Genomic DNA, 18363 nt, shown 5'->3' on the forward strand with positions numbered 1-18363 from the left:
CCCTGGAGGCATTCTTTCCTCTCCTGTCACCACAGTCACTCCTGTCCCAGCATCCCTTCCTGGGAGAATCTCTGAGCACCTAGGTTGTTCAACTTCTTTCATTTTGTGCCCTTAAAGCACCATATACTTTTCCTTTAAAATGCAAATGTCAATGGCAATTTTACATGTGCGTGGTTGTTTGATGAATGCTTGTCTTTCCATCTACCATAAGCTCTGTGGGTGCGGGTTCCAGGGCTGGTTTGGTTCACCACTGAATCCCCAACCTTTAGCACAAAGATGAATAAATAACAGGATGAAGGAATGAATTAACTAAAGGGAAACACAGTTAAGTGACACTTGACATCTGGTCCTTTGTAGAGTTCTGGGAAGTTGGTGAAGCTGGTTCTACTTGTCATTCCACAAAGAAACCAAGGTTCCCTGGATCAGTGAAATGAAATGTCTTTGCCAAGACACACACCTCATACACCAGACTCACTCAGAACCCTTGAGAATCTGAGTTTTTATTCATCGTTGCTTAAAATATGATCTGATGTTGCTTATTGGTAAAAGCGGAAGTTTTAAAACTTTAGGAATTAAAATGAGCAAACAATAACAAAAACAATAACAGAAAAGACAGACAACGGAGCCCATGGGATGATGGATTCTGTTCAAGCTCCTCCCCTCGGTGTGAGCTGCATTTGAACAAAGTCTGCCTGTTGCACTGAACTTGCCTGGCACAGTCCTCGGTGTTCACCAGGTAGTAGGCGGGAGTGCTCATTCCCGCAAAATCATTTTGCATCTTGATCACCAGCTTGAACAGGAAAACCTTTCCAGCAACATTAAGGCATGACATGGAAATAATGGCAGGGACCGGCCCCCGATGCCTGGCTGGGACTTGTCAGCATGATACGCAGGCTGCTGGGCATTCCTGACCAGAGGTCATGTAACCTACTGTGCTTCCTGGCTGCTGAAGTTGGAGGCGGAGAGAGACCCCCAGTTAAATGTCCTCCTTGATGCTGTGTGTCTGGAGGCCCTTGTGCACACTGACACACTTGGGCAAGACTCCTAACCTCATTCACCACGAGCCGGTAAACCAAACCAAAACCCAAGTCAGGCCTCTCTGTGTGCTGGGGATATAGTGATTAGTAAGACAAAGGAGAACAAAACCAAACACCACACATAGTTCGTGTGTGTGTGTGTGTGTGTGTGTGTGTGTGTGTGTGTGTGTGGTGGGGGTACGCATTCAAAAGAGCTATACAGTAGTCCCCTATCTGCAGTTTCACTTTCTGCGGTTTAAGTTACCCATGGTCAACCATGGTCTGAAAATGTGAAGTGGAAAATTTCAGAAAAAAACAATCCATAAGGGTTACGTTGCACCCCATTCTGTGTACTTGATCTCATCACATAGGCACTGCACCATCTCACAGCATCACAAGAAGAAGGGTGAGACAGCCACTTGGCCTGGAGGTCAAATCCCCCCTGGTATTAGCTATAACAATCAAGGCTTAACTACAAAACTGCGCACAAAGACCACTAGGGGGTGCACCAAGGAAGCATAACAAAATGCGGAGACAAAGAAACAGGACAAAATTGTCAATGGAAGATATAGAGTTCAGAACCACACTTTTAAGGTCTCTCAAGAACTGTCTAGAAGCCGCCGATAAACTTAATGAGATCCTCGAGAAATCTAATGAGACTTTCGATGTTGTGATAAAGAACCAACTAGAAATTAAGCATACACCGACTGAAATAAAGAATACTATACAGACTCCCAACAGCAGACCAGAGGAGCCCAAGAATCAAGTCAAAGATTTGAAATGCGAAGAAGCAAAAAACACCCAACCGGAAAAGCAAAATGAAAAAAGAATCCGAAAATGCGAAGATAGTGTATGGAGCCTCTGGGACAGCTTCAAGCGTACCAACATCAGGATTATAGGGGTGCCAGAAGATGAGAGAGAGCAAGATATTGAAAACCTATTTGAAGAAATCATGACAGAAAACTTCCCCCACCTGGTGAAAGAAATAGACTTATAGGTCCAAGAAGCGCTGAGAACCCCAAACAAAAGGAATCCAAAGAGGACCACACCAAGACACATCATAATTAAAATGCCAAGAGCAAAAGACAAAGAGAGAATCTTAAAAGCAGCAAGAGAAAGAAACTCAGTTACCCACAAGGGAATACCCATACGACTGTCAGCTGATTTCTCAACAGAAACTTTGCAGGCCAGAAGGGAGTGGCAAGAAATATTCAAAGTGATGAATACCAAGAACCTACAACCAAGATTCCTTTATCCAGCAAAGCTATCATTCAGAATTGAAGGTTAGATAAAGAGCTTCACAGATAAGGAAAAGCTAAAGGAGTTCATCACTACCAAACCAGTATTATATGAAATGCTGAAAGGTATCCTTTAAGAAGAGGAAGAAGAAGAAAAAGGTAAAGATACAAATTATGAACAACAAATATGCATCTATCAACAAGTGAATCTAAGAATCAAGTGAATAAATAATCTGATGAACAGAATGAACTGGTGATTATAATAGAATCAGGGACATAGAAAGGGAATGGACTGACTATTCTTGGCCGGGGGGGGAAAGGGGTGTGGGAGATGCGGGAAGAGATTGGACAAAAATCGTGCACTTACGGATGAGGACAGTGGGTGGGGAGTGAGGGCGGAGGGTGGGGTGGGAACTGGGAGGAGGGGAGTTATGGGGGGGGAAAAAGAGGAACAAATGTAATAATCTGAACAATAAAGATTTAATTAAAAAAAAAAAAGAAGAAGGGTGAGTACAGTACAGTAAGATTTTGAGAGAGAGGGGGGGAGAGAGACCACAGTCACATAACTTTTATCACAATATATTGTTGTAATTGTTTGTGTTAATTTATTACTGTGCCTAATTTATAAATTAAATTTTATCATAGACATGCATATTTAGGAAAAAAAAAACATAGTATACATAGAGTTTGGTTCTGTCTGTGGTTTCAGGCGCCTACTGAGGTCTTGGAACATATTTCTTGTGGATTAGGGGGGACTTACTTAATGTGAATTAACAACCACATTCAGTGCTATGCAAATCCAAGGAAGAACATAGGAGAGAGGACATTTACCTAATCAAGGAAGTCAGAGAAAGCCGCCCTTAAAAATTGATGTTCAAGCAGTGAAATAAAGGATGAGTAAGAGACTGAGAAGGAGGGAGATGGAACAGCATGGGCAAAGGCACTGCAGGGGGCCCAGGGGGCTGAGAGGTCACGGCAGCAGACGGGGAGAAAGCAAGGCAGCGTGTGGTCTGAGATGAGCCTACCCAGGTAGGTAACAGGGCCCAGCTGGCATCTGCAGGCCACACTGTGGTTTGTGATATTTGTCCTGAGAGCCATTTGACACTGAGTCGTCAGCACCAGAGTGGAGAGAAATTCAGGTGTCAGGACAGCGAAACCGCCTCCTGACTCAGGCACTGGTTGCGAGGACTTACAGAATGCCTCCAGGGATGACGCCAAACTCATTCCCAATCCCAACCAGACAGCCTGCAGAATAAGTGCATCATGATCTCAGGGGAGGGCAACCCCATGGTTACCGCCACTATTCGCATAAAAACCACCACGGGGCAAATCTCCCTCCTCTGGCTATAAACTTGACACTGGTTGACAGGATGAACATGCTATGACCCAGAGAAAGGAGGACTTTGACGGAGAGTGAGTCTTGGGGCTTGTGCCACAGCCTGGCTCGCTTCATTGAGGCATTTCATCTGAGTGTGGAGAGATAGAGTCATTTAGAGGCAAAAGGCTCATTAAATCCCCAGCTTTTTTTGGTACCTGCAGTGCTTCTGTTTTTCTAATTTGTGGCCTGAAATTTGGTTGGCAAGGGATGAAACACGTGAAGAGAGTTGGGTTTTTATGCCAGAATTGTCCAATCGCCATCTCACGTGAGCTTTAGAGAAAGAGGCATCTGAGCGGGCTGCTAATGAGCCGAGTGCTCAGTGGCCCCTACGTGTCCGGTTCTCTTTGTCCTGTTCCAGTGAGAGGGTGTTGGCAGCCCTCACTGAGCCGGCAACAGGAAGATAACGCCGGGTGTGTGAGCTGCAAAGAGAGGCCGTCCCTACTCCAGAGGCTGTCGGTGAGGCTCAGGCTGTCTCAGTCGGCTGACCGCCTCCGGCCTTTACTTCATTTATGTTCTGGGGAGTAGAACACAATTAGGTTTTATATTTTCTCTGCAAAGAGAAAAGGATGCCCAAAGTGAAGAACTAAGGAACCCCATTCTTCAATACTGAAGGTATATTGCAAGCCTGCATTTGGAATAAAACAATAAGGAGGACATTCCCTTCATTGTCCTTCAGCAGGGAGGGACTTGTTTGAGGACGTCCTGTGTTTTCTTGCACACGTTTCTTTGTCTGGCACAGGAGGAAGGATGTCAAGGACCCGGTGGATGGGAAAAGAAGGCAGGGGAGGAGCCAGCTGCCCCCAGTTCGATCCCAGTAGCAGAGGGATTCTTCTCTCTGCCTCAAAACACCTTGGCATTGGAGAGGAAGCACAGATTAGCTGGAGTGTTGAGTCTTCTCCCACTGTCTGCTTCACTTCTTGTGTCTCCTTTGCCCTCTGGGTCGCTGAGGTCTGGCCTCTGTGCCTCCACTCCTGCGAAAGCCCCAGTGACCCTCTCACTGCCTGTGCAGCAATCCCTTCTGGTCATTGTCCTCCTGGACACTTGGGACACCTCTCACCTTTCCCTCCACCTTCAGCTCTCTGCTCCCTTTGGCTTCTGAGCCTTCATGCTCCCCTGCTTTCTCCTTGTGTCTCTCCCGCATGGCTTCTCTGTCTCCTTTTCATGGATCCTTCCTTCTGCTAGCCCATACAGTCTAATGTTTTCCTAAAGTTCTCAAGGCTCGTCTCATTCTGCGTGGGTTAGATGTCATCTACCGCTGTCCACAAGCCCCTGCAGGAGCACAGCTCCTGTCTCTGACACGGCAGCTCTATCCTCTTTTCTCTTCTCAGACCTGCATCTCCTGCTGCCTGCTGGGCTCATCTACCTGGGCGTCTCACAAGCAGCTCGTCCAAACCTTTATTCCCTTCTCCTGCCAGTACCTGCTTGTCTGCCTTGATCCCTCCTTCATTTAACAAACATTTACTGAGCTACCTCTCTATGTCAGATACCATGCTAGGTGCCAGGGGTACAAGTGTTCTCACCTGTTCTCCACCTTGGTAAGTGACATCACATTCCTTTAATCATTCTCCTTAAGTCCCTCCCCCTGCAAACGCCAAAATCCCCATCCCATCCTATCCCATCCCATCCCATCCCATCCCATCCCACCCCACCCCACCCCATCCCATCCCATCCCATCCCACCCCACCCCATCCCATCCCACCCCATCCCATCCCACCCCATCCCATCCCATCCCATCCCATCCCATCCCATCCCATCCCATCCCATCCCATCCCATCCCATCTGTTGGTTGCCAGAGCCAATTGAATCGACTTCCTAAGCATCTTTGGGATATTTCTTCTTTGTCTCCATTGACACTATTCAAGTTCAGGTGTTTCCCCCTTTTCTGGGATTGCTTCCGTGTCCTCTTGACTTGCTCCTCCTGCCTCTAGTCTTCCCCTCTGCCAGCTGTTCATGCTCCAGCCAGAGTGGTCCCTTCAGAAGAAACCATCTGATTATGTCACATCTCTGCTTAAAATCCCTCAGTGGATTCTTTTCATCAACTGTAGAAAACCTTAGCTCCTTATTTCTTCCCCCCTCACTCATTTTCTGTCTCTCCATCCTCCCACCCCCTCCATTTCTCCCTTCTTTTATTTCTTCCTCCCTCTCTCTCTGTCTTCCTTTCTCCCTCTTTCCCTACTTTCTCCTTGCCTGACTTTCTCCCTTCCTTCCAACAACAATTTGAATATCTTCAATTCAATTTCACAAATATATGTATTATGCTCCATTATACAGCGCACTCTCTGTTACAAATACTTGGAAATGCATCAATGAACAAGAAAAATATTCCTTATATTCTATCAGGGACAGTCGTCAGATAGGAAACAATAAACATAATAAATAAATCATAGAAATTGTTTGGAACATAAAGGCGTTAAGTGCTTTGGAACAAGAGTCAGTGGCACTCTACACCATGAGCCAGAAGGCAGGACCTCCCCTGGGGCCCACCTCCTCCCCTACCCTCCGGCCTCAGGTCTCTCTTTCTAAAAAGGGAAGAAAGGGACCCATCTACCGATTTCCCATGGCTTCTGCAAGGGCCGAAACAAATGTGAACTATCTGAGGGTGAGGGGGAGTGTTGGGGCTGGAGGGCAGCGGGTGACCTGTCAGGGCTCCCCTTGCCTCTGAGGCCCTGAAGTTCCTCTGTGTCCGAGGCTGGAGAAGACACACCTGCTGAGCTCGAGGAGGAGTCAGCTGACTTGGGCCCTGCAAGAAGCCAGCACTGAGTGTGGCTGCAACTGGGAGGCCCCAGGTCAGAGCCCGACCGTTGTCAACTGTGTTTTTTTCATAAATAAATAAGTAAGTAATAAATAGTGATTTGAAACCCTCATCAGAGGCTAGCGCTCTCCCCTTTTATGTTACTTCTCAGGAAAACAGTCAAACCATCAATTTTTCTGTTAAAATCACTCCCTTCCAAGCCCTAGTTTATGCTCCTAATTTGTGCTCAGAGGACCATTGTGTTGGTAAACTCTGATTACAACTCATCCTCTTCTTTTTTGAGCTTCAAGTGGATCTCGGCTTAACGCTTGTCGCAGAGAACAAACAAATGCTGGCTTTTTGATGTGCGGGAGCACGCACATGCGCACATGAGCATTTACGGTGGCCCTGATCGAAGAGGCAGTGGTATTCCATAATTGGTTTATTTGTCTCTGAGAGCATGAAATGCATAAATCTGAGGCCCTTCAGATGCCTCAGTCTACATGCGTGACAGGAAGCTCCGGGATCTGTGAACTTCATGGGCAAGTGATTAGAAAGCAGAATATTATGTCCAAGGGAAATGGGGCAGATTAGCTTGCTAAATCTCTTGGCATTAGTTTAGGGCTCATACTTCTGCTGTGGAGGCATTACTTCAGAGGGAGAAGCCTGCAATGACCTGCGCTGTGCTGAGGAAGGGGGAGCTTTAGGCAACATTAGAGTATAGGCAACAGGAGCCAGCGTTGGGTCAAGGAAAGGGAGCAAACAGGTTACGGTTGAAGAAGAGCAGGGTGCACATTGCCCAGTGGTGGCAAGCTAGGGCTTTAACATCCAGCAGCATTCCAATGAACTCACTTTGACATGAATACTGCCTACTCCATGGGGTCGTGCTAACGATTAAACAAGGTAATGTGGAAAAGGGACTGGCGTGCAATAATCGGTAGGTAGTAGCCGGTGTGGGTCAGGCATGGTGCTGACAGGTTTATGTACATGAGCTCAGCTGATCCATGAGGTGGGTGGCGATTGCTTTTCCTGTCTCAAGCGGAGGCTTGATGATGTTGAGTCAGCTTCTCAAGGCCACAAGGCTAGCACGGGGCAGAACGGAGGTGTGAACGCAGATATGCCTCATCCCGATATCCGTGTGCCTTCCACCGCACCAGCTCTCCTCCTGTGATCCTGCTGGGTCTGTGCTCTGGCCAAGCTTGTACCATCCCGTTTGAGCCTGTGAGAGGACAGGAAGGGCCACGCCTGCTTGGGAGCAGACCATTGTCACAGCCCCTCAAGCAGTAGGTTCTGTGAGGTCGGTGGGTGATTGATGCCCATGAGGCTGCTTGGGGACTTCAGATACCCAGGGGAAGCAGGAAGATATGGATGACAGCGTGCTCCTGCAGGCTCCCAGGCGTTCTTCCTCAAGGGACCATGAGATCTAAGGACCTTCATCTCACCAGAGGGGCTACAAGACTGAAGGGACCTAGATGAAGCAGCCAACCCCAGCTGTAGGGCCTGCTTGCTTTCTTTATTTATTCTATCTTTATCATTGTGATAAAGTAGACTTAAGGCTTACCACTGTAACCATATTAAAGTGTACAATTCAGCGGCATTAAGTACATCCGCAATGTCAGGGAACCACTATCTATTTCCCGAACCCCAAACAGAAACCCCATATCCGTTAGCAGTCACTCCCCATTCCTGTCATCTCCAGCTCTGGGCAACCACTGGTCTGCTCTCTGTGTGCACTGGACTGTTCTGGACGCGCCATATACACGGAGCCAGGCAGTCTGTGGTCTTTTGTGTCTGGCTGCTATGCTGAGGGTATGTAATGGGGAGGGGAAGGCAGAAAAGGGGGCTCGGGAGTGAGGTGGAGTTTGGGGAAGGGAAGCAGTGTGTCCCGTGCTCACGAGAGCCCAGAGTCAGTGCTGACAGCAGCGTGGACACAGGCTCTTGATGGACTCTGTTCCATTCCTGGGTTTGGATAGGGAGGGGTAGCCTTTTCCTCTGGAACTGTTTGGTTCCTGAGTTCTGGAGGGCAGGTAGCAAGAGTTCAGATAGCAAGGAATGCCAACCTCACCCCCTAAATTCTGTATTTGTTTCGTGCCTTCAGGTCATGAATGTTTGGGTAGCAAAAGATTCCTGTGGTTCAGAAACTCAGATTTGCCCCCCAGCTCCCTGCACGTCACACCCCCATCCACGCAGCGCTCACCTTCCTAACTCCATGGATGAGCCTCTGACTCAGCCACTCTTACTGAATAGTCATTCATTCATTCCGTCACTCTGTCATACCTACAACCCACTTCGTTTCTTTCTTTCTTTCTTTCTTCCTTTCTTTCTTTCTTTCTTCTTTCTTTCTTTCTTTCTTTCTTTCTTTCTTTCTTTCTTTCTTTCTTTCTTCCTTCCTTCCTTCCTTCCTTCCTTCCTTCCTTCCTTCCTTCCTTCCTTCCTTCCTTCCTTCCTTCCTTCCTTTCTTCTTCTTCTTTCTTCTTTCTTTCTTTCTTCCTTTGCTTACTTATGCCTCCAGCTAACATGTTCTGGGTTCCATCATGTACCAGGAGCTGGACTGGGTGCTGTTGCTGCAGAAGTGCATTAGCATTAATCTAGTCACATGGAGACAGATATTTAAACAGGCACTTAAAATACCGGGTGATGAGATCCACAGTAGAGGCCTGGACAGTGTGTACCCAGGAGCACCGTGGGGGTGGATGGGGAGGAGGGGAGAGAGGAGGTGGCAGTGCTCGTTTGTACCCAAAGAGCTGGCACGTTGGCCCCCAGTTTGCAGTTCACGGAGATTTGTGTTTCTCGGTGTCCCTGATGCCCACCGCCCCTCCAGGTAACCAGTCCCCCTGGGGCCATTCCAAAGATGAAAACACGGAGGCTGGGAAAGACTCAGCCACTCCCTCGAGTGTGAACACCTCAGGGCCGCACGCAGGAGAGAGGGAGGCTTTGCTCCCAGGGGAATCATTTCTCACCCAGATGGGTGTGGGCACCTACCTCCCCGAAATCGCTGGTTCCTGGGGGGCTCCAGCTTTCTCCCAGGAGTGGGGTGGCTCACCCCAGAGCAGCCCCTCTTCCTCCGTTCCACGCAGTGCAGTGCCTTCTGACTCACAGCCTCTCCCAAACGCTTTGTCGGATAAGACAGTGCTGACAGGCTGTGACATGCGGCTGTCGCAGCCCCAGAGGGGAGGCCTGATGGAAACTCACAGGTGAGGATTTCCGACCACAGACACTGTCTGTGTCACTCCCCACTCCTCCCTGGAAGAAAGAGGCCCCCTGGCGTCATGGCGGAAGGCTGCTATGGGTCAGACCCCGGGTCGGGTCTGAACCTCTGCGTTGCCCAATGCTGCCCGGGACCACGGCCATGCCACTGAGCCTCTCCAATGTTGCTCCTCAAGCTCGGTCCCTGGACCAGCACATACGTGCTACCTGGGAGCTTGTGGGCAGTGCTCCAGCCTGCACCCCCCGGGTGGCACCTGCAGTGGACAAGGCCCCGGTGCTCCCTATGTTTATTAAAGCAACAAGGCACGTCCTCATAAGCCCCAACTTCCTCAACTGCAGCATGGGAACAGAAATGCTTCATGGGAAGGACAGTGTGAGGACTAAATGCACTTGAAACTCTCCTTGGCTGAGGAGCGGTTCTGGTTTGCTCAGCACTGAAGGGGTTGAGGTGTTTTTTTCTCCCTTAAAATATTTTTTATTATGGGAAAATATATGTAGCATAAACATGACCATCTTGACTGTTTTGGTGTACAGTTCAGTGATAGTAAGTACTACATATTGCTGTGCAACCAAGACCAGCATCCGTAGCCAGAACTCTTTTCATCTTGCAAAACTGAAACTATACGAAGGGGTTGAGTTTTAACACTGGGCCGAGCTGTCTACCTGTCGGTCCTCAGCTCGTGCCCGGCACACAGTACAAGCTGCTCTGGAGCCTGGTGTCAGGTTGTTACTGGGACATGCCATAGGGCACCTCTTCTGTTTGCATTGATGCTGTGCTGGTGGGCTGTCCTTTTTGGGTTTCACTGTTGTCATTGTAGTTCTTTCATGGTGACAACAGCCTAATCCCAGCTCCCGTGAGTTGAGCTCTTGGTATGTGCTGAGAGCAATCTATGCATTATCGCAGTCCCACCAACCTCCCGAGAGTAGGGACTAATGTTCCCTCCATTTAACATGAGAAAGTGGTGTCCCGAAGATCTTAAGGATTTTGCCCAAGGTCCTGACATTAGTAAGAGTAAGAGCCAAGGCTTGAACGCTCTGTCTATTTGGCACCAACCTCTGGGCCTTTAAGAACATGAACATACAGACTCCCAAAGGGAGAAGCAGTTTTCTCCACAGGCTCAGGTCTCAGAGCTGCTTGTAGACATTTCCTGGAGAAATGGGCGTTTTGAAGAGGACCTTTGTACTCTGATGTTTACCACCAGGGCCTGCCCCCAGCAGGTGTTATGGGAACACCAGAGACTCTCCTTTTTCCAAAAATAAAGCTGTCTCCTGCAGTTCCACAGCAGCCCCTCCGAGTGTGACAGCCAGAGATGGAGATGTAACGAACACGGCCAGTTTGCTTTTTCTCTTCCCTGCAACAGTTTAATGACAAATGATTATTACTGGTGGCAACTGTCATGTCTTTCATCTGGGTCGTGGTGGCGGTGGCTGTCAGACTGTGAGAAGAAACCAATCACAGAGGCATATTGAAGAAAAATCAACAATAAAAAAAGGATAAAGAGCTCATGCAGGAAGAGGGAGATATGTGGAGAGAGGCAGCTGGTCCAAAGGGAAAAGCATGGGTAAGAAAAGGGAAGGATAGTGAAGGGAAACACACCACTGTGTAATTTGAATTCTCTTGATCTAAGTTTGGAAGGTGAGTTAGAAATGAATCACATTATTCTTTTTTTTTTTTTCCTAGTCTTAGTGACACCAGGAATCTTTGGTTGCGAGTGACAGAAAAGCTAATTTGAATTGGCTCCAGTGGTCCTCAGCCTTCCTAATGCCGCGACCCTTTAATACAGTTCCTCATGTTGTGGTGACCCCCAACCATAAAATTATTTTCGTTGCTACTTCATAACTGTAATTTTGCTACTGTTATGAATTGTAATGTAAATATCTGATATGCAGGATGTATTTTCAGGGGTCGCGACCCACAGGTTGAGAACCACTGGAAAGAGAGAATTAATTGGGACATGCAATGACAGCATTGGTACTTGGCTGCAGGGGTGGCTTGAACAAGGTGCTCAACAAGGATGTTAGAACATGGTGACTTCCTGTCTTTCAGCTTTGCCTTTGGCTTTGATGGGTTCCTTCTCAGGATGGACTATAGTGGTGCAGGATGGCTGCCAGAAACTCAAGTCTAACAATAAGAGAAACTGTCTTTTCTTAGTTGCTTTCTCCACAAATCCTGGGAGTCAGTCTGAATGGGCCAGGTTAGGACATGCTCCTACCCTTGAACTAATTGCTGACATTGTGGGGATTGGATGAGCCAATTGGCTTGACTGAGAGAGGGGGAAGGATGGCTCCCAGTGGAAATTCACTATTATCAGTAAAGGAAGAAAGGATGGTCGGTGGTCAGAATAACAGATGCCTATAATATGCCTCAGGGAGGTTCATGCTTCTTTAAGAAAAGGGATCTGAAAAAAATGGCTTCAGATGCACAGAGCAAGGCCAATGGCTTAGCTACAGTTGGAACTGACAGAAAAACAAACACACACAAAATAAAACATAACTATAGCAGCAGCAGCAACAACAAATGGTGCTCCTGTGTAGCCTCGGTGATCTGTAATTGCTAACGACCCTGTTTGGAAGATTTGAGTTCGATGCTCACCTGCAGTTTGACAGAGCACTTGGGTGAAGCCAGCTTCCGCCTTTGCTATGTCCTTGCATAGAAATAAGAGCCTCAGTCTCAGCAGGTGTCCCTTCTTGGCCAGCCCTGCTAACGATCCAGAAAGCCGGGTTGGGGCCAAGAGCATCAATCATCGGCGGTTCTGATGGATGCAGAGGATGTTGGGCTGTTCTTGATGTAGTCAAGAAATACATCTCTCCATGCATTTGTGCATTCTCTCCTCCAGCATTGTATGACTTGCTGGAGGGAGAGCTTAGCTCTGCATGATGAACTGAGAAAAAGTCTGGAATGCCCAGGTAGACATGGGAGTTCCAGCCTTCCCATTAGAGGTTAGGGTACCAATCGACTAACTGGTACAGCTGACAGTTACATGCTTTACGGTATCTTCAATGTAGGCTGCCCCCTGGGCACAGATCAGAATTCCAAAGGGAAGAACAGGGCTGGCTCACATGAAACCTCAACATGCTCTGTTCCACGTCCCCTCCCAGCTCCCCTGCTGGGAGACACTAATGGTGCATTTAACAGAGGTGTTGTTTGGAATGAAATTGGCCTAGGAATTAAATCCAGACGCCCTTCCAGATGTACTGGACAGTTGCTGTGTGATATAGCCTCTATTTACTATCCTAACTCATCTCCCACCACTTTCCTTTAAATGACAGCTGTTTGACCTTCCTTCTGTTCCCTGAACTTGCTAAACCCTTTCCTACCTTTGCACACGCTGTTCTTTCTGCTTGGATGGCTCTCCTTACCTGCACCCCCACCCTCAGCTTTTCCTGGCTGGCTTTTCCTTGGCATCCCTTTGATAAGTGCCAATGTGGCCGATCGGGTGATCTAAAGCAGAGCTCCCGGGCTTTCCACGCCACTCCTGAACCATTGCTCATCTGCTTTCCTAGAAACTAGTCTATGTATTGATTTCCTTCTTCCTTGTCTATCTAATCCCCTAAGAATGGAACCTTCATAAAAGCAGGGACCTTCGCTTTGATAGCCTTCTTCTCTAGATTCACTTCCCCTGAACAATGCCTGGCACATAATCAGAGTTTGTTAAATTCATTGAATGAATGAAAGGCAATCAGTAGCCTGGCCAGGTGGCTCAGTGTTTGACCAAGAGGTTGTGGTTCAATTCCTAGTCAGGGCACATGCCCAGGTTGTAGGCTCGATCCCCAATGTGTTGATGTTTCTTTCATTGATGTTTCTTTCTCTCTCTCCTTCTCCCTTCCTGTCTGAAATATATATATATATATATATATATATATATATATATATATATATATATATATATTTAATATATATAATATCCTATATAATAAAAGGCTAATATGCAAATAGACTGAACAGTGGAACAACTGAACAACTGGTTGCTATGACGTGTGCTGACCACCAGGGGGGCACACATGGAACATGGCGGGTGTCGGCTGTGGCGGGATGGTGGAGCAGGTGAGCAGGGGCACCAGATCAAGGCAGGGCACCGGTCGCTGTCATCAGGGCAAGCCTCTGGTGGTTACTGAAAATGCTTTGCTCTCACGCGCTGCCGCGGTCCTGCCTGGTGCTTGCACTTGCTGCCGGCACTGGCCCTGCTCACACCTGCTGCCGGTGCCTGGCACCACTCCTGATCGCCCCTCAGCGCTTCTCCATCTACCCCTGCTCCTGAGGGGCGATTGGGGCTGCTCACACCTGCTGACAGTGCTGGGTCACAATCAGTGGGAGTGAGTGGTGGCAGTGGGAGCGGGGCTGCCAGCACACAGGAGACCGGGGGCTGCGGCGGAAGGGGCCAGGCAGGGGCATAGAGGATGGGCCGAGACCCGCACCTGTGCCCACTGCAGCCTCACGACCCACAGTTCCTTTCAAGGTGCACGAATTTGTGCACTGGGCCATATATATATATATTTAAGAAAGGCAATCAGTATATGAATGTTTCTTTCTAGAGCAGCATATCTGGCAGGTTCATAAATACATAAGCACTGGTCTCCCTTTATCCCACTGGCAGCCTTGCAGACTCGGAATGCCTCTCCTACTTTCATTCCTAAGTTCCTAAGGCAGTGGCCTGGTGCCATGCAAGGTTTTGAGGGGGACTCAGAAGGGCCTGGCGCCCTGCTCCGTAGAATTCTAGTGTGAGGGGCAGGCAAGGTTGTGCCTCTCAGCAACTAGGCAACCACACACAAGTCAGGGCTGCGGATGGGAGGTAAAGACAAAGTGCTGGCAATTCAGAAGGGTAGGAATAAGTAGGAAGTGAGACATTAAGAAGTCCATGATGGATGTGGTACTTGGGGCTTGATGGTCAGGGCTACCATCATCACCCCTATTAACATCAACTCAGCCTGAGCAAGCACCTCCTATGTGCCAAGTGCTTTATGTGCATTACCTCTGAAAATATACACAGCGGCCCGTTAAGGCTGTGACTGTTACTATTATTCCAATTTTTCAGATGGGAAAACAGAGGCGTAAGTTAAATAACTCACTTGTGCTAAAAGCAGATCTCAGGCGGGCTGTCAGCAAAGCCCATGTCCCTCCTACAAAGCCCCTGTTCCTTGTAGAAAACATTTCGTACCTGATGGCTTCATGGCACGGCAAAGAGAGCACCAAATTAGAAGGCGAGAGGCCCTGTGTCTGTTCACATGGTTCCACTGATTTGAAACAAGTCGTCCAAGCTTCTGGGGCCTCAGTTTCCTCACTTAGAAAATAGGGCAGCTGGACTAGCTGTACCACGTCTTGCTGTCCATCAGCATATTCTGGGGAAAATATTAGTACATATTATCTAGGGCTCCCTAATGGAGATTCCGATGCAGTGGGGGATGGCGTGGAGCTGAGAAATCTGTAAGCATAAAAAATTCCCCAAGTGAGCTGATGCACAGCTACAGGCTGGATACTGAAGGCTCAGATTAGTGTTTTCAACCCTGGCTGCACATTACCCTCACTGAGGGAATAAAAAAAGTCCTGGACCCTGTCCCAGACCAACTGAATTGGCATCTTTAGGGATGAGGCTGGCAGGGGTAGGAGAGCATCGGCTTTAAAGTGTAAAGACTATTGAACTCTTGAAATGTGGCTAGAGTGATTGAGAAACCAAATATTTAAATTTATATTTAAATAGTCATATGTGGCTAATCAGTGTTGTGTAGGAAGCCCAGGCTTGGCAGTGGATAAAGGCTCCCTTCCTTGGTCCCCAAATTGTAGAGCTCTTCTTAGAAATTACCTTACTTAACACCCATCCCCTTCACTGTGTTCCAAGAGACTAGTGAACAGACTCTGAGTGAAGACTGGTGTTGCTCTCCTGGTTTCTGAATCAGATCACTCCAGCCACCTTGGCTAGCTACCCTCGCTGGGAACCCAACAGTCACCAGGAATTTAAGATTAAACTTCTCATTTGAAGAGAGAGGAGGAGAAAGCAGAGCCAAGAGGGCTAGGCTATTCTAGAAGAATGCTGGCGGATTTATTCCCAAGAGAAGCAAACTTGGGACTAGAACATAAATCATAAAAAGGTCCAATGAGTGCAGATTGATTGAAGTGGAATTCTGTGCTTGTGGGTGACGGAGCTGATGTGTTTTGGGGAATGATGGACAGGGGAAAATATGAAGGCTTCCTTTGGTTTTCCTTCCAAGCATCATTATTTGGCTTCATTAGCTCTCTCAGTAATTCAATTTGCTACATGTTTATGGAGTACCTGGCCTCTCTCAGGTACTGAGACAGATGCTGAGCTCCAAACACTTGAACAGTCATGGGGTTGGTGTGTGTTTCTACTTTATCCTGAACGTTGTAGGAGCTGCTGAGAAAAACCAAGCAGGGGGAGACAGTGCTCCAATGTGAACATTAAAAAGAGCTCTGTTAGCAGTGAGGCATGTGGGTGAGACTGGGGTAGGGACTCCATAGTCTGAGAGAGAACTGCTGACAGTCTGAACATAAGCAGGTATAATAGAGAAAGGAAAAAGAAATAAACGTGGGGGGTGATGAAGAAGTAATCTGAGCTTGAGTGGTGGTTAACTGCAGTGGTAAATGTGGGAAGAGACCCCTTCCTCTTTCCTGATAGGAAAAAAAATGAAGGCTGACACATGAGTCATGAAATGGCCCAATGAGCGGAGATTGCTTGGGATGAAATATTGTGTTTGTGGATGCTGGAGCTGATGTGCTTTTGGGAAATGGCACCTGCGGATGATTTCGGATGATTTCTCCCCTCAGCCCCAGTCTCCTCCATAAACTGATTGCCAATTGATTGGAGATCTTTGACATTAATTCTCATTTCTGGAGGTTTTCTTTTTCTTTTATTGGGTGGTGGTTATTCAACACACACACACACACACACACACACACACACACACACACACACACTTGTTTCCTGTTCACACACACACACACTTGTTTCCTGTTCTGCATACCTGAAATCACCTTTCCAGTAACTAAGCATTCAGATTGCCTGGTCTTGAATCCTGGCCCTGCCAAGTCCAAGCTAGGTGAGTTCGGGCAAGCTGCATTCTCACTCCATATTGGATATGTCCAATTACTATTAGTTGTGATTATAACCATGATGATGGTGATGGTGATGATGAGTAGGAGAAGGATGATGATGGTGAGTGATGATGATGATGATGATGATGGTGGTGGTGGGGAATGATTATAATGATAGTGGTGGTGGATAATGATGATGAAGATGGATGGATATGGTGACTGATGATGATGATGGTGGGGGATGATGATGATGGCGGTGGTGGTGATGATGATGATGATGGGGGGATGATTATGATGATAGTGGTGGAGGAGGAGGATGAGGAGGATGGGTGATGATGGGATAGAAATCCTCCTGTAAGACAGATGTAGCTTATATGGATGTGAGAATGCTATTCATCTGAATCCTCAAGCTTATCAAGTTTGATACCTTTACTTTTTATCTCATCCATGGAAACTGAAATGAAAATGTTTAAAAGCTCAGGTGATACACAATAAGAGTGGCAGACAGTAAATCATGGCTCACTAAGGCAATCCTCTGACAGGAGAAAGAAAATTCCCAAGGAGTTTCTCTTGATCTCTGCTGGGTCACCTGCATCATTATCCTTTTTGTTGGTACCCACCCTGGCAGGCAGAAGGAAAATAAGTTATAGAAATGGGGGCAGGGTTGACCCTGTTTCTCTTATGCTTCCTGGGAAGGAGGCTTCTGCTCATTTATTTCCTCACCCAATATTTACTGGGCCCTTACTGTGTGTCAGACACGGTGCCAGGCTTTGAAGACACTGACTTGAATAACATCCTGCCATTGAGATGAGACAGAGGAAAACAAATAAATCAGTGTTGGAGTTCATATACTCAGGTCACAGAAATTCATTTCAGTTGGGCTGGTGTGAGGCACAAGTGTTGGTGCTTTTAAATAACTTTCCAAGCGATTCTCTGTGCAGCCAGGAATGAGAGCTACTCTTGGGTGTAAGGAAACATTGCATGGCATTTTGCAATAACAGATGTTGTCAGCTTGGAGCTACGTACATTTAGGAAAATCTCTTCACCTCTCCTCCTGTGTCCTCATGATAAAAGCCATCCATGATTGTTATAACCACTTGCAATACCTCATCTCTTGGGGACTTAGAATCAGAAAGAGATAATGGGCCCTAGCTGGTTTGGCACAGTGGATAGAGCTTCGGCCTGTAGACGGAAGGGTCCTGGGTTTGATTCCGGTCAAGGGCAATGTACCATGGTTGCGGGCACATCCCCAGTGGGGGTGGTGTGCAGGAGGTGGCTGATCGATGTTTCTCTCTCATTGATGTTTCTGACTATCCTTCTCCCTTCCTCTCTGTAAAAAATCAATAAAATATATTAAAAGAAAAAAGAGATAACGGGTGTGGGTGCCCTTTATAGCCTTTGTGGAATGAGTAAGTGAAATGAAAGTTGGAATTAGACTCTATTAAATATCAGACTTTGATCCCCATGGAGTCAGGTCTGACCCTGAGCACCCAGTCAGGCCCTGCAACATTCTAGAACATTAGAGTGAGACCTTATGTGGGACTGAAGCACAGAGTTGAGAGCAGACACCCAGAATCCCACACCTCTCTGCCTCCCTCGCTTTGTGTTTAAAACAGTTTGTTCTGTGTTCTGCAGAGCAGTGAGCATGGGGAAAACTGCTTTTGCTTCAGAACCAAAGTGGGTGTCTGAAATCTGTTCCTCTCCCCCGGCTTCACGCTGCCGAGGAGGCTGGTGCCAGAGGTGGTCAG

The 18363-nt window shown here is 47.5% G+C and overlaps 1 protein-coding gene across 1 annotated transcript in view; it reads left to right on the forward strand.

Annotated features, from left to right (window-relative positions):
- The first annotated feature begins 9712 nt into the window (after positions 1-9712).
- The window catches only part of GRIN2A (glutamate ionotropic receptor NMDA type subunit 2A), a 176728-nt gene continuing 168077 nt past the window's right edge, over positions 9713-18363 (forward strand). Inside the window, exons 1-2 of the mRNA XM_036310006.1 lie at positions 9713-9943; positions 14604-14783. Of these exons, the coding sequence (XP_036165899.1) occupies positions 9713-9943; positions 14604-14783 (411 nt within the window). The remainder of the gene's footprint in view (positions 9944-14603; positions 14784-18363) is intronic.

The sequence above is a fragment of the Myotis myotis genome, unplaced genomic scaffold, assembly GCF_014108235.1.
Source record: "Myotis myotis isolate mMyoMyo1 unplaced genomic scaffold, mMyoMyo1.p scaffold_m19_p_5, whole genome shotgun sequence".
In the NCBI taxonomy this organism is placed as follows: Eukaryota; Metazoa; Chordata; class Mammalia; order Chiroptera; family Vespertilionidae; genus Myotis; species Myotis myotis.